General features: G+C 47.9%; 1 protein-coding gene across 1 annotated transcript in view; it reads right to left on the bottom strand.

The window, feature by feature from the left end:
* Positions 1–726: 726 nt before the first annotated feature.
* LOC140411401 (uncharacterized) overlaps positions 727–15,684 on the bottom strand; it is a 287,890-nt gene continuing 272,932 nt past the window's right edge. Inside the window, exons 3-6 of the mRNA XM_072500509.1 lie at positions 11,493–11,777; positions 10,435–10,572; positions 1,326–1,406; positions 727–823 (exon numbers count right to left, since the gene is read on the bottom strand). Of these exons, the coding sequence (XP_072356610.1) occupies positions 795–823; positions 1,326–1,406; positions 10,435–10,572; positions 11,493–11,777 (533 nt within the window). The 3' untranslated portion in view covers positions 727–794. The remainder of the gene's footprint in view (positions 824–1,325; positions 1,407–10,434; positions 10,573–11,492; positions 11,778–15,684) is intronic.

Genomic DNA, 15,684 nt, shown 5'->3' with positions numbered 1-15,684 from the left:
TCCCCTCAAACCGCAATAGATAGGATAGATGCGGGCAGGCTGCTTCCACTGGCGGGTGAAAGCAGAACTAGGGGGCACAGCCTCAAAATAAGGGGAAGTAAATTTAGGACTGAGTGTAGGAGGAACTTCTTCACCCAAAGGGTTGTGAATCTATGGAATTCCTTGCCCAGTGAAGCAGTAGAGGCTCCTTCATTAAATGTTTTTTCGATAAAGATAGATCGTTTTTTGAAGAATCGAGGAATAAAGGGTTATGGTGTTCGGGCCGGAAAGTGGAGCTGAGTCCACAAAAAATCAGCCATGATCTCATTGAATGGTGGAGCAGGCTCGAGGGGCCAGGTAGCCTACTCCTGTTCCTAGTTCTTATGTTCTAACACAGTTTCACACGTGCCGCAGTGAGTGTGTGATCAGAGCAGGGCAATGAGTTAAGACACAGGATGACTTTAAGCGGAGTGTGTGTATTTATATATTCTTTATTGATCAACAGCTGTGCAGAGGCAGTGCCCAGGCCTTTCCTTCTCAAAGCGGTCGACTCTCCAGACAGTCCGTGGTGGCCTGGGTACCTCCCCGACAGACATGTAGCAGGTGGGAATGTGCCTTCTCCCCCTCCCCCCCCCGCAGGATCCCTCTCTGCAGTGAAATCTTGTCCTCCACGTCGTGCCGATGGCTCCGGATGATCAGTGCAGCCCCCCCCCCCCCCCCCCACCACCACCCCCTTCCCCCCTTCCCTCTGGTCCCCTCACCGCCTCTGAAAAGGCTCCGGTCCGCCAGCCTCCTCAGTCCAACCCGTTCAGTCCTCAGCTTGGATCTTCGTTTCTATCAAATGCTGAAGGGGAGAAAGGAAGAGAGAGAGGTTTGGATACACTGACTCAATGTGGTTGGGCAACGCAAACTATTCCCCCCCCCCCCCCACACACACACACACACTGATATTCTACCCTTTAACCCCAAGCCTTTTGCCATCAGTGTAAACCCCCCATCCCTCCCCCAGCTCTGAATTTAAGGCTGGACCATTGATACATGGCTTCCCACCCTCCAGCAGGCTCTGAAACTTTTGTCAGTTCCATACAGTGGGGCAAGACTTACATAAACCAACTGGAGACATCTGCCAGCCTTCAGGGTCAGAGAGAGAGAGTGAGCGAAAGCTCACAACGCGCCGAGGTTGAGGACAAGGGGTCAGAGAAACACATACAAGAGACGATTTGGGAGTGTGGAGTGTGATGTGGGGGTCACTGGCAGGCCACATGGTCCAATTTGGGAACGGAGAACTTTCCAGGCATTTCACTGAGCTCCTGCACCATCCCCAGTCCAGGCTGGAATGCAATTACCTTTCCTCCTTGTGCTCGAATGCATGGATCCGGGAGTGGAGCTGATAGTTGGATACTGTGTCTGTGGCGGATTGAACCAAGCTGTCAATGAGAAAATACTAATAGTGAGTGATGCAGAGGTCATGCCAAAATGCTCAGGGCACAGGGGCTGCTCAGGGCTGCTCTCACATTCACGCGCACTTACAAACTCAGAAATATGCAATACACAGAAATGCAAACACGCACAACCACAGAAACAGCCCTACATAGAACATAGAACATTACAGCGCAGTACAAGCCCTTCGGCCCTCGATGTTGCGCCGACCTGTGAAACCACTCTAAAGCCCATCTACACTATTCCCTTATCGTCCATATGTCTATCCAATGACCATTTGAATGTCCTTAGTGTTGGCGAATCCACTACTGTTGCAGGCAGGGCATTCCACGCCCTTACTACTCTCTGAGTAAAGAACCTACCTCTGACATCTGTCCTATATCTATCTCCCCTCAATTTAAAGCTATGTCCCCTCATGCTAGACATCACCATCCGAGGAAAAAGGCTCTCACTGTCCACCCTATCCAATCCTCTGATCATGTTGTATGCCTCAATTAAGTCAACTCTTAACCTTCTTCTTTCTAACGAAAACAGCCTCAAGTCCCTCAGCCTTTCCTCATAAGATCTTCCCTCCATACCAGGCAACATTCTGGTAAATCTCCTCTGCACCCTTTCCAATGCTTCCACATCCTTCCTATAATGCGGCGACCAGAACTGCACGCAATACTCCAAATGCGGCCGCACCAGAGTTTTGTACAGCTGCAACATGACCACATGGCTCCGAAACTCAATCCCTCTACCAATAAAAGCTAACACACCGTACGCCTTCTTAACAACCCTCTCAACCTGGGTGGCAACTTTCAGGGATCTATGTACATGGACACCGAGATCTCTCTGCTCATCCACACTGCCAAGAATCTTACCATTAGCCCAATACTCTGTCTTCCTTCTGTTATTCCTTCCAAAATGAATCACTGACAAATGTTGAATTCTTTACCCGACAGTCTGAAGGGATCTAGGTGGTATACGTGATTGTTTCTGGATTGGATCAGGCCCCTCTCTCATTGTCCGAGATCGGGTCCTAGAGCTAACTGGGTTTGTTGAACAGAGCTCCCCTTCTCTAACAGACAGTTAAGATGGTAAAATAGGACCCAAGCTATTGACCAAAGGGGCTGGAGAGGCTGGCATGATTTGAATCTGGGGAGCAGTGACTGGATATAAATTATGATACTCTGGTGGTTCCGGAATTAGTGCAGACAATGCTACTGGTGCAGTCGGGACTCTGGCCGACATGGTCCAATTTTCTAAATCTTCATCCTCTGTCAATGCAAGGCCAACTATTGAACTACGTAGCCCATTTTTTTTTTGAGTCCACCCTCTCTTTACTTGCGCGTTTTTTGAATGCTCACTCCTTTTTCAAGATCTCCAGAGTTTTCTGGTTCCCCGCTTCACTAATTGGAATTCCCATTTTAAGGGCATTTTCTTGCCAACTTGGTAACATTCCTCTTTCCTCTTGACAATATTGTCTCCATAATCCAATTAATTCTTTTGCTTTCATACTTTGGCTCTTTTTCCAGATTTTTCCCTGAATTTTCTTAATGATGTCCCGGTCTTTAGTGCCCCCTAGTGGCCATTCGTCACCCAATTTGTTCCTTAAGGTTGTTGACATTTTCCTAAAATCTCTCGCTTTATCTGGATAAACATCACATAATATTTGCAATGGCGTGCCTGGATCATTCGTGTTATCCAAGCAATTCCCATATTCTCAAACTAGTCCTCAAGACTGCGTTTTTTCGCCACTACAGTCCAAGGATACAATTTTAGCTTAATCAACTATAGATTTAAAAGCACTCATTGAACTAAACCCTCCAAATCTGAGGTCCCATCAGTTCATCAAAAACACTCACACATGGAATTAAACCATCATTTTGATGTCCCATCAATTCCAAAACTAACCCCAAACCGAATCATCAATTATGAAATCGTATCAGTTAAATTTTCTAATCCCCAGACTGACCTTTGATTTCGTCGAGACAATCTTTCCGTACCAACCGCGAGTGACCAGACTAATCAGACCACAAGAAGAGAGGAAAAATCTATGCGCGGTCATTTTCCAGCTATACATTGTGGGCCCTTTTCCACTTTCCTTATCCAAAATCAGTTTAATTCTGATTTCGCGGTTGGTCAGAACCGTCTTGAGAAATCCCGGGTTTCCGGCACCAAATGACAAATGTTGAATTCTTTATCCGTCAGTCTGGCCTCAATAAAACTCGAGATGTAGGCATAGTATTATTTATTTTTACCCGACTTGCAAGTCTGACTCGCTTCACAAAAACCAAGAACACAAGCAGCCTCCTGGGTCTTCAGAATCGAGTGCTATTGGAGACAAAGGAATCTCTACAAATACATTCAAATGGCATCAAGTTTCACATACACGATTCCCATTGGTCATCCTATACCCCTCCTGACCTGGCCTTACATCCTAATTGGCTCACTTCTCATTCCTTCCCCTGGCCTCTTGTTACCCAGCATCCTTTTCTCCTCCTCTACCGGACAGCCCTCCCCCACTTCCTTGCCATGCTCTCTGAAATCCTTTGTCTGTGAACTCCCTAGAATTAGACCGGCCTCCATCTACATTACTGTAACTAATATATTTAACCTAACTATTTTATATCACATTCGTCATTCCCTCCTTTTATCATTTCATGATAACCTATCTATTCAATCCGTAGCTACGGCCCCTCATCTAAAAAGATTTGTCGCTGCATTTCCAATTCCTGCTGTAGCCCCCCTTCATCCGCTGCACCCTCGTGGATCCTAACAGCCAAGATTCTAGGGGCGTCTATCTTTTCTAGTGCACCCCGCATTCTACCCATCACGCATTTAAGGATGGCCAGGCCCACAAAGATGCAGCCGAGTGCCACTGCTAAATACATGGCCATATTTATCAACCAGTCCTTCCAACCTCCAAATCCCCAGTTACCCCAAGAGCCAGGATCCTGCATTCCGTCCAGGTGATCCCGTATGCGATCCATAAATTTATTGATGTTAGCAGTTAGGTCTTGAACTCCCATGATACACCTGCCCTGCACTATGGCGCATACCCCACCCTCACAGACCACAAGATAGTCAAGAGTCCTCAAAGAGCTCCATGGCCAGGTCCGCGCGGCTCACCAACCACCATTACCTAGCTCACTTTCAGTGCAGCCCAGTAGTTATGTCATGGTCAAAAATTGGACTCGAAAAGGGTCGGAGCCGCGATGGGAGGGGCCCTTCCAAGTTCTCCTTACCACCCCCACTGCAGTTAAAGTGGAGCGGCGGAGTGCTTGGATCCACCTTCACCACTTTAAATTGGGTCCACCTCGACCACTGTAAAAAAGTCGGTTACTAACCTGCCTCCCTTCCCCAGCGCTGTTTTACAGGTGTGAAGCATGATGGGGTGGCTACGCACCGCCTGTGTGATCTTCGGCCTCACCTCGCTTGGAGTGACATCGGCGACGGACATGGAAAAGGGAAATATCATCTACACCTGTAACGCCGACCAAACTACAAGGACATTTCGTTTATGCAGAGGTGATGTTCTTCGCTGCCCCCATATACGAGGGCATGGTATCGACTCATGGAAGGTCATCAGGTTAACGGATAATGCAGGACTCGTGAACCAATTGCACCGGTCCCGGCGATGGGAAGGGAACATTACATGGACATTGCCTTGTTTTTGGAGTACATGTAAATTTGATTTTGGATGTGTTAAGATTGGTGCCATAAAGGTAAAATCAGACCGTCAGGAGAGGGTAGGAAGAGGTTGTGAGAGAGAGAGGGGGACTAGAGAGAGGACGGGGCATGTGAGGAGGGGAGTACAACTAGAACGTAGGTTATCAGGAGATACACTTAATTCATTTAGGGCCCAGATTGAGGAAAACCCGGGTAGTATGAATCTCTTCTACCAGATTTACCACCGCTTGTATGGCCAGGGACGGGTTGTCCGCTACCCGAACCCCGCAGCGGTGTCTAGGTTATTTTCTGCTTCACCGCTTTGGGGCACTCCCCAAACGGTGGTTCATTGTCAGCGTCCCGAGCCACCGCCTGAGCAAGTCACTCTTCCTTACGATCCGGGTTCAGCACCACCGGCTATTTGCCTTCCCCTTCCTCGGGATAATTCCCACTCACAGTATGATAGGCTGCAACGGTGGAGGATGTACATACCTAGCCACTTCACTCCCAATAGACTCCCGGTCGTACAAGAATTGTTTCAGCAGTGACGGGTACGGCTGTTTGCTGGTAGAGGTGGAAATGAATATAACATGTCTGTTCCCCACCTTACGGACAGGAGGTGTCATATCAGTCAGGCGTCTGGCCAATGCGTCTGTTACAACACCACCTGCGTTTCATTGAACGCCCGCCTCCAGCTCCTTTGTGGCTGGGCGAATGTCTCTCATATCACTGTTGGGACTAGGGCTTTCCGCATTGCTAGGCGGCCCGAATGGGCGTTTCGAAGCTGGATAAACTGGGCTACGGGGGATCCCTACGCAACCGATATACTGATTGTGATGCTCACCTGTACACGGAGCAAGGATACTACTTTTTTTTTAATGGCACAGCGACCAATGTTTTGTCACCCCATTTCCCCGCCAAATTGCTATCGGGACTCTAGCCCCTACCCCAGTCCCCTCGGCGTGGATGTTGCATAATCAGATAGCACGCCGGGCAGTCTCAACTGAGTTCTGCGAGAACTGGAAAAAACCACAGGTTCTCGCTCCCAACCGGGGCCACTCAGCCGGATGGGGGATTCTGAGCGTCTTGACACTGGGAGGTGGGGGGGGGTTCCTTGGCGGCCAGCGATAGGAATTATTTTATTTGTGGCCATACCATCCTGGGAAACGAAACCTGGGAGCCCTCGGGGCAATAACCAAGGAATTGTCTCAGCTGCGGTTGTTTGCAATGCAGAACCGGTATGCTCTTGACTATCTTCTGGCCCGTGAGGGTGGGGTATGCGCCATATTTAGCAGTGGCACTCGGCTGCATCTTTGTGGGCCTGGCCATCCTTAAATGCATGATGGGTAGAATGCGGGGTGCACTAGAACAGATAGACGCCCCTAGAATCTTGGCTGTTAGGATCCACAAGGGTGCAGCGGATGAAGGGGGGGCTATAACAGGAATTGGAAATGCAGCGACAAATCTTTTTAGATGAGGGGCCATAGCTACGGATTGAATAGATAGGTTATCATGAAATGATAAAAGGAGGGACTGACGAATGTGATATAAAATAGGTTAAATATATTAGTTACAGTAATGTAGATGTAGGCCGGTCTAATTCTCGGGAGTTCACAGACAAAGGATTTCAGAAAGCATGGCAAGGAAGGGGGGAGGGGTGTCTGGTAGAGGAGGAGAAAAGGATGCTGGGTAACAAGAGGCCAGGGGAAGGAATGAGAAGTGAGCCAATTAGGATGTATGGCCAGGTCAGGAGGGGTATAGGATGACCTATGGGAATCGTTTATGTGAAACTTGATGCCATTTGAATGTATTTGTAGAGATTCCTTTGTCTCCAATAGCACTCGATTCTGAAGACCCAGGAGGCTGCTTGTGTTCTTGGTTTTTGTGAAGCGAGTCAGACTTGTAAGTCGGGTAAAAATAAATAATACTATGCCTACAAATCCATCTCGAGTTTTATTGAGGCCAGACTGACGGGTAAAGAATTCAACATTTGTCATCACCTCACACTTTTCTGCATTAAACATACAGAAACACACATACATAAAGACACATAAACACATTCACACTCCGAAACACATACATACACATAGAGAAACACACTCCCATTCACTGAAATACGTACATAATCACAGACTCACATTTATTCACCCACAAACCTGCACAGTAACATACACACAAATACACACACACAAACACACTCACTCAGAAACACACATTCACAGAAACACACTCACCCAGAAACACACATTTACAGAAACACACATTCACCCAGAAACACACACATTCACAGAAGCACACTCACACAGAAACACATATTCACAGAAACACACTCACCCAGAAACATACACAGAAACACACACCTAGAAACACTCACAAAGAAACACACATCACAGAAACACACATGCACCCAGAAACAAACACACAGAAACACACTCGCCCAGAAACACACACACAGAAACACACACTCACAGAAACACACACTCACAGAAACACACATTCACAGAAACACACTCACCCAGAAACACACATTCACAGAAACACACATTCACCCAGAAACACACATTCACAGAAACAAACATTCACAGAAGCACATTCACCCAGAAACACACACAGAAACACACATTCACAGAAGCACACTCACCCAGAAACACACACAGAAACACACATTCACAGAAACACACTCACCCAGAAACACACTCACCCAGAAACATACACAGAAACACACACCTAGAAACACTCACAAAGAAACACACATCACAGAAACACACATGCACCCAGAAATAAACACACAGAAACACACATTCACAGAAACACATATTCACAGAAACACACTCACCCAGAAACATACACAGAAACACACACCTAGAAACACTCACAAAGAAACACACATCACAGAAACACACATGCACCCAGAAACAAACACACATTCACAGAAACACATTCACAGAAACACACTCACCCAGAAACATACACAGAAATACACACCTAGAAACACTCACAAAGAAACACACATCACAGAAACACACATGCACCCAGAAACAAACACACAGAAACACACTCGCCCAGAAACACACACAGAAACACACACACAGAAACACATACACACAAACACACACTCACAGAAACACACACACACGGAAACATGCACACATACAGAAGCACACAGACATAGAAATGCACACACAAAAACACACACGTACACATACAGAGAAACACAAACACACACAGAAGCACACAAACTCACAGAAACACACATACAGAAACACACACAGGAACATGCACACTCACAGAAACACACACACAGAAACACACAAAAGCACACATATAGAAACGCACACATAAAAACACACGCACACATACACAAAAACACACGCACAAGCACACGCACAGAAACACACACACAAACACACACACAGAAGCACACACACAGAAACACTCACACAGAAGCACACACATAAACACACACACACAAGCACACGCACAGAAACACACACACAGAAACACACACACAAGCACACGCACAGAAACACGCACACAGAAACGCACAGAAAGTAACACACACACAGAACATTACACACACAGAAATACACAGCAAGTAACACACACAGAAGCACACACACAAACACACACACAAGCACACAGAAAGTAACACACACACAGAAATACACAGCAAGTAACACACAGAAGCACAGAAACACACGCAGAAACACCCGGAAACATGCACACATACAGAAACACACAGACATAGAAACACACACACAGAAATGTACACAACCACAGCCATACAGAAACAGACTTACACAGACACACATAATCATACAGACTGAGACATACACACACAGAAGCAGACACACACATATACACACCACATTGACACAGAAACAGATCCGCACACAGAAATACAATCATACACACACAATCACAGACTCACCTTTACTCGCACACACCCAGACACAGAAACGCACAGGCAGGCGCACATATGCAAACACAAACTTCTGCTCTCACAGAGAATCTGTTATCTAAATTGGTAGGTGGCTGTGCGAGAAAGAGAAAGTGCGTACAGAGAAGGACGAGAGAGAGAGTGATGGAGGGAGTGTGTTTTTGTGTCCACGAACGTGTATGTGCATCTCAATAAATGTGTACGTTTCTGTGTCTCTATGAGCACGTGCAGGTGTGTATGTTTGTAAGTGTGTAGTGCAGCCACCTGGGTTGGGCACTTCCTGACTTAAAATGAAGGTCCGCAAAGACTACAGGGAAAATTCAGCCAACACAGGCAAAAGCTAGCAAGTGCAAAAATCCTGTATATTAGAACTTGCAGAAGCCCAGACAGCACTGAAACTCACAGCCATCTGCATACTAATGAGCGATCCCCGGGTACAATTGAAACATGTAAGGTGAATGAGGCCAAGCCAGACTCCTCGGCGCCAGCAGGAGCCAAGACAAAGGAAGGCCAACTGACACTCAGGTACCGCCCAGCGATCAGGGAACAACTCCAGTATTGGAGAAATCGATCCAAGTGATCGGAACCTAGTCCAATCACTTGGAACCAGATACGGGGTCTGCCCCGAACGGCGCAAAGCCCCTGGGGACGATAAAGTAGAGCCCCCAAGTTCAAATCGGTCTTCTTGGCAGGGTCACTCAGCAGCGAACCAACCCTTGACAGTGAACTGCCTAAGCTGCCGCATCAACCAAGTAAGTCTCCAGTCAACGCACGCTACGAGATAGGCGCTCCGAGCTACCAGTCCATACCAGCTTTTGAATCCTGCAGACGCAGAATCGAACGAAAGGCCATTTGTTCCCCTGACCAGTTGGGCCAGTTCCAAGCTACGTATAGTCCTTTTAGTGATAGAGATAGTCTAGTAAGTAGAGTTTTATGCATGAGTAGTGATTTACTGTGTGTAATAAATGTGTTTTGATTTTAAACTTACGAACTGGTGTATTGAGTTATTGATCAGTACTTGAACTTGAACCCCGTGGCGGTATTATAAAGATACCTGGCGACTCAAGATCAAAGGTTATAGAAACAGAGCAAATTAAGTAAAGATACAATGGGCAACATTTAAGAGGCAACCAAAAGTTAGCAACAGTGTGTGTGCATATTTCTATGAATGTAAGCATGTGTGTGTCTCTGGAGTATGTGTGTGAATCCAGAGATGGAGAAGAGGGTGTAAATCCAGAGAGAGGAGAGGGGAAATCCAGTCACAGGATGAGGTGGGGTGGGGTCAATACAGAGAGGGGAGGGGATCATTCCAAGAGATGAGGAAAATCAAAGGGGAAAATGAGGAGGTAGACGGGGTAAATCCAGATTGGGGACAGCACAGCTGTTCAAAATGACATTGCGTCAAGGCTCGCTATACTTGCCTCGTCTGCATCGGAGGAACCATCTTACGTCTCTGCACCAGAAGAAACAGGCACAAAGGAACATAACAAAGCCGATGAAAAGGCTGAAGAGACAGAGGACGACAATCGCCCAGGTCGGCAATAACATAAGTTCAGTCCCTACAACACACAACAGGATATAAGTATTCATTCCATTTGACAGAACTGTCCCCATCAAGCACTCCCAGGACAGGCACAGCACAGGGTTCCATATAGAGTAAAGCTTTGTCTACAGTGTCCCCATCAAACAACCAGAACAGGTACAGCACAGGGTTAGATACAGAGTAAAGCCCCCTCTACACTGTCCCCCATCAAACACCCCCCAGGACAGGTACAGCACAGGGTTAGATACAGAGTAAAGCTTCCTCTACACTGTTCCCATCAAACACTCGCAGGACAGGTACAGCACGGGGTTGGATACAGAGTAAAGCTCCCTCTACACTGTTCCCATCAAACACTCGCAGGACAGGTACAACACGGGGTTGGATACAGAGTAAAGCTCCCTCTACACTGTCCCCATCAAATACTCCCAGGACAGGTACAGCATGGGGTTAGATACAGAGTAAAGCTCCCTCTACACTGTTCCCATCAAACATTCCCAGGACAGGTACAGCACGGGGTTAGATACAGAGTAAAGCCCCCTCTACACTGTCCCCCATCAAACACCCCCCAGGACAGGTACAGCACAGGGTTAGATACAGAGTAAAGCTCCCTCTACACTGTTCCCATCAAACACTCGCAGGACAGGTACAGCACGGGGTTGGATACAGAGTAAAGCTCCCTCTACACTGTCCCCATCAAACACTCCCAGGACAGGTACAGCACGGGGTTAGCTATAGAGTAAAGCTCCCTCTCCTCTGTCCCCATCAAACACTCCCAGGACTGGTACAGCACGGGGTTAGATAGCGAGAAAGCGCCCTTTAAACACTCGCAGGACAAAGATAACACTGATCCGAGCGTAACACAGGTATACATGGAGGCAGCCCCACACTGGCACAGACTGTCCCTGCTACGCGAATGCAGTTGCAAAAGAGGCTGACCTGTTCTGCAGTCTGAGCGCAGGTCAATGTCTGCACTCGCCGTGCTAACAGGGTTGGAGGCAATGCAAATGTAAATGTTTTGATTGAGGGGCAGAAGATCTGCAGTGGCTATGGATAGGGCAGCGCCATTTCCAGTGATGTTGTGAAATTCATCAGTGGTCACCGAGGCATCGTTGGACATCCACTTGAAAATGATACCTGTGCCACTTGATGCCACACACTGAAGGATGCAGGAGGTATAATCTAGACCCCTTGTGACTATTATAGTGAGGTTGAAAATGGCATCTGCAATAAAAAGAGAACAAATGGTTAAAGTCAGATCAGGTGAAATCTAAGGAAATGAAATATCAGGACGGAGAGATTCTTTAAACGGTTATATCTGGGCCCAAGATATTTGAACACTGACTGGTGTCTCTCAGTCCCTCTCTCTCAGGGAGATATCTGTCCACTGACTGGTATAACTCAGTCCCTCTCTCTCAAGGAGATATCTGTGCACTGACTGGTGTCTCTCAGTCCCTCTCTGTCAGAGAGATATCTGTACACTGACTGGTGTCTCTCAGTCGCTCACCAGGGAGTTATCTGTACACTGGCTGGTGTCTCTCAGTCCCTCTCTCTCAGGGAGATGTCTGTATACTGACTGGTGTCTCTCAGTCCCTCTCTCAGGGTGATATCTGTACACTGACTGGTGTCTCTCAGTCCCTCTCTGTCAGGGAGATATCTGTACACTGACTGGTGTCTCTCAGTCCCTCTCTGTCAGGGAGATATCTGTACACTGACTGGTGTCTCTCAGTCCCTCTCTCTCAGGGAGATATCTGTACACTGACTGGTGTCTCTCAGTCCCTCTCTCTCAGGGAGATATCTGTACACTGACTGACGTCTCTCAGTCTCTCTCTCTCAGGGAGATATCTGTACACTGACTGGTGTCTCTCAGTCTCTCTCTCAGGGAGATATCTGTACACTGACTGGAGTCTCTCAGTCTCTCTCTCTCAGGGAGATATCTGTACACTGACTGGTGTCTCTCAGTCTCTCTCTCTCAGGGAGATATCTGTACACTGACTGGTGTCTCTCAGTCTCTCTCTCAGGGAGATATCTGTACACTGACTGGTGTCTCTCAGTCCCTCTCTCTCAGGGAGATATCTGTACACTGACAGGTGTCTCTCAGTCTCTCTCTCTCTCAGGGAAATATCTGTACACTGACTGGTGTCTCTCAGTCCCTCTCTCTCAGGGAGATATCTGTACATTGACTGGTGTCTCTCAGTCTCTCTCTCTCAGGGAGATATCTGTACACTGACTGGTGTCTCTCAGTCTCTCTCTCTCAGGGAGATATCTGCACACTGACTGGTGTCTCTCAGAACACCTCTCTCAGGGAGATATCTGTACACTGACTGGTGTCTCTCAGTCCCTCTCAGGGAGAAATCAGTACTCTGACTGGTGTCTCTCAGTCCCTCTCTCTCAGGGAGATATCTGTTCACTGACAGTCTCTCAGAGATAGTCAGAGGCTTTTCCCCAGGGTAGAGGGTACACTGACTGGTGTCTCTCAGTCGCTCTCAGGGAGATATCTGCACACTGACTGGTGTCTCTCAGTCTCGCTCTCTCAGGGTGATATCTGTACACTGACTGGTGTCTCTCAGTCGCTCTCAGGGAGATATCTGCACACTGACTGGTGTCTCTCAGTCTCTCTCTCTCAGGGAGATATCTGTACACTGACTGGTGTCTCTCAGTCCCTCTCTCTCAGGGAGATATCTGTACACTGACAGGTGTCTCTCAGTCTCTCTCTCTCTCAGGGATATATCTGTACACTGACTGGTGTCTCTCAGTCCCTCTCTCAGGGAGATATCTGTACACTGACTGGTGTCTCTCAGTCCTTCTCTCTCAGGGAGTTATCTGTTCACTGACTGGTGTCTCTGAGTCAATCTCTCTCAGGGAGATGTCTGTATAATGACTTGTGTCTCACAGTCTCTCTCTCAGGGTGATATCTGTACACTGACTGGTGTCTCTCAGTCCCTCTCTCTCAGGGAGATATCTGTACACTGACTGGTGTCTCTCAGTCCCTCTCCTCAGGGACATATCTGTACACTGACTGGTGTCTCGCAGTCCCTCTCTCTCAGGGAGATATCTGTACACTGACTGGTCTCTCTGAGTCTCTCTCCCTCAGGGAGATATCTGTACACTGACTGGTGTCTCTCAGTCCCTCTCGCTCAGGGAGATATCTGTACACTGACTGGTGTCTCTCAGTCCCTCTCCTCAGGGAGATATCTGCACACTGACTGGTGTCTCTCAGTCCCTCTCTCTCAGGGAGATTTCTGTACACCGACTGGTGTCTCTCAGTCCCTCTCTCTCAGGGAGATATCTGTACACTGACTGGTGTCTCTCAGTCCCTCTCTCTCAGGGAGATATCTGTACACTGACTGGTGTCTCTCAGTCGCTCTCAGGGAGATATCTGCACACTGACTGGTGTCTCTCAGTCTCGCTCTCTCAGGGTGATACCTGTACACCGACTGGTGTCTCTCAGTCGCTCTCAGGGAGATATCTGCACACTGACTGGTGTCTCTCAGTCTCTCTCTCTCAGGGAGATATCTGTACACTGACTGGTGTCTCCAAATCTCTCTCTCTCTCATTGAGATATCTGTACACTGACTGGTGTCTCTCAGTCTCTCTCTCTCAGCGAGATATCTGTACACTGACTGATGTCTCTCAGTCCCTCTCTCACAGGGTGATATCTGTACAATGACTGGTGTCTCTCAGTCCCTCTCACTCAGGGAGGTATCTGTACACTGACTTGTGTCTATCAGTCTCTCTCTCTCAGGGAGGAATCTAAACACTGACTGGTGTCTCTCATCCCCTCTCTCATAGAGAGATATCTGTACACTGACTGGTGTCTCTCAGTCCCTCTCTCAGGGAGATATCTGTACACTGACTGGTGTCTCTCAGTCCCTCTCTCTCAGGGAGATATCTGTACACTGACTGGTGTCTCTCAGTCCCTCTCTCTCAGGGAGATATCTGTACATTGACTGGTGTCTCTCAGTCCCTCTCTCTCAGGGAGATATCTGTTCACTGACTGGTGTCTCTCAGTCGCTCTCAGGGAGATATCTGCACACTGACTGGTGTCTCTCAGTCTCTCTCTCTCAGGGAGATATCTGTACACTGACTGGTGTCTCTCAATCTCTCTCTCTCTCTCTCATTGAGATATCTGTACACTGACTGGTGTCTCTCAGTCCCTCTCTCTCAGGGAGATATCTGTTCACTGACTGGTGTCTCTCAGTCCCTCTCTCTCAGGGAGATATCTGTCCACTGATTGATGTCTCTCAGCCCTCTCTCACAGGGTGATATCTGTACACTGACTGATGTCTCTCAGTCCCTCTCTCACGGGGTGATACCTGTACGCTGGCTGGTGTCTCTCAGTCCCTCTCTCTCAGGGAGATATCTGTACACTGACTGGTGTCTATCAGTCTCTCTCTCTCAGGGAGGAATCTGTACACTGACTGGTGTCTTCCAATCCCTCTCTCAGGGTGATATCTGTACACTGAATGGGGTCTCACATCCCCCCTCTCCTAGAGAGACATCTGTACTCTGACTGGTGTCTCGCAGTCCCACTCTCTCAGGGAGATATCTGTACACTGACTGGTATCTCTCAGTCTCTCTCTCTCAGGGAGATATCTGTACAATGACTTGTGTCTCTCAGTCCCTCTCTCAGGTAGATATCTGCTCACTGACTGGTGTCTCTCAGTCCCTCTCTCTCAGGGAGACATCTGTACACTGACTGGTGTCTCTCAGTCCCTCCCTCTCAGGGAGATATCTGTACACTGACTGGTGTCTCTCAGTCCCTCTCAGGGAGAAATCTGTACACTGACTGGTGTCTCTCAGTCCCTCACCAGGGAGTTATCTGTACACTGACTGGTGTCTCTCAGTCCCTCTCTCTCAGGGAGATATCTGTACACTGACTGGTATCTCTCACACCCTCTCTCTCAGGAGATATCTGTACAGACAGGTGTCTCTCAGTCCCTCTCTCAGTGAGATATCTAAACAATGGCTGGTATCTCTCAGACCCTCTCTCTCAGGGAGATATCTGTACACTAACTGGTGTCTCTCAGTCGTTCTCAGGGAGATGTCTGCACACTAACTGATGTCTCTCAGTCCCTCTCTCTCAGGGTGATATCTGTACACTGGTTGGTGTCTCTCAATCTCTCTCTCT

This window comes from Scyliorhinus torazame, chromosome 4, assembly GCF_047496885.1.
Source record: "Scyliorhinus torazame isolate Kashiwa2021f chromosome 4, sScyTor2.1, whole genome shotgun sequence".
NCBI lineage: Eukaryota > Metazoa > Chordata > Chondrichthyes > Carcharhiniformes > Scyliorhinidae > Scyliorhinus > Scyliorhinus torazame.
Note: the sequence above shows the minus strand (reverse complement) of the source record. Positions and strands in the feature narration are given on the sequence as shown.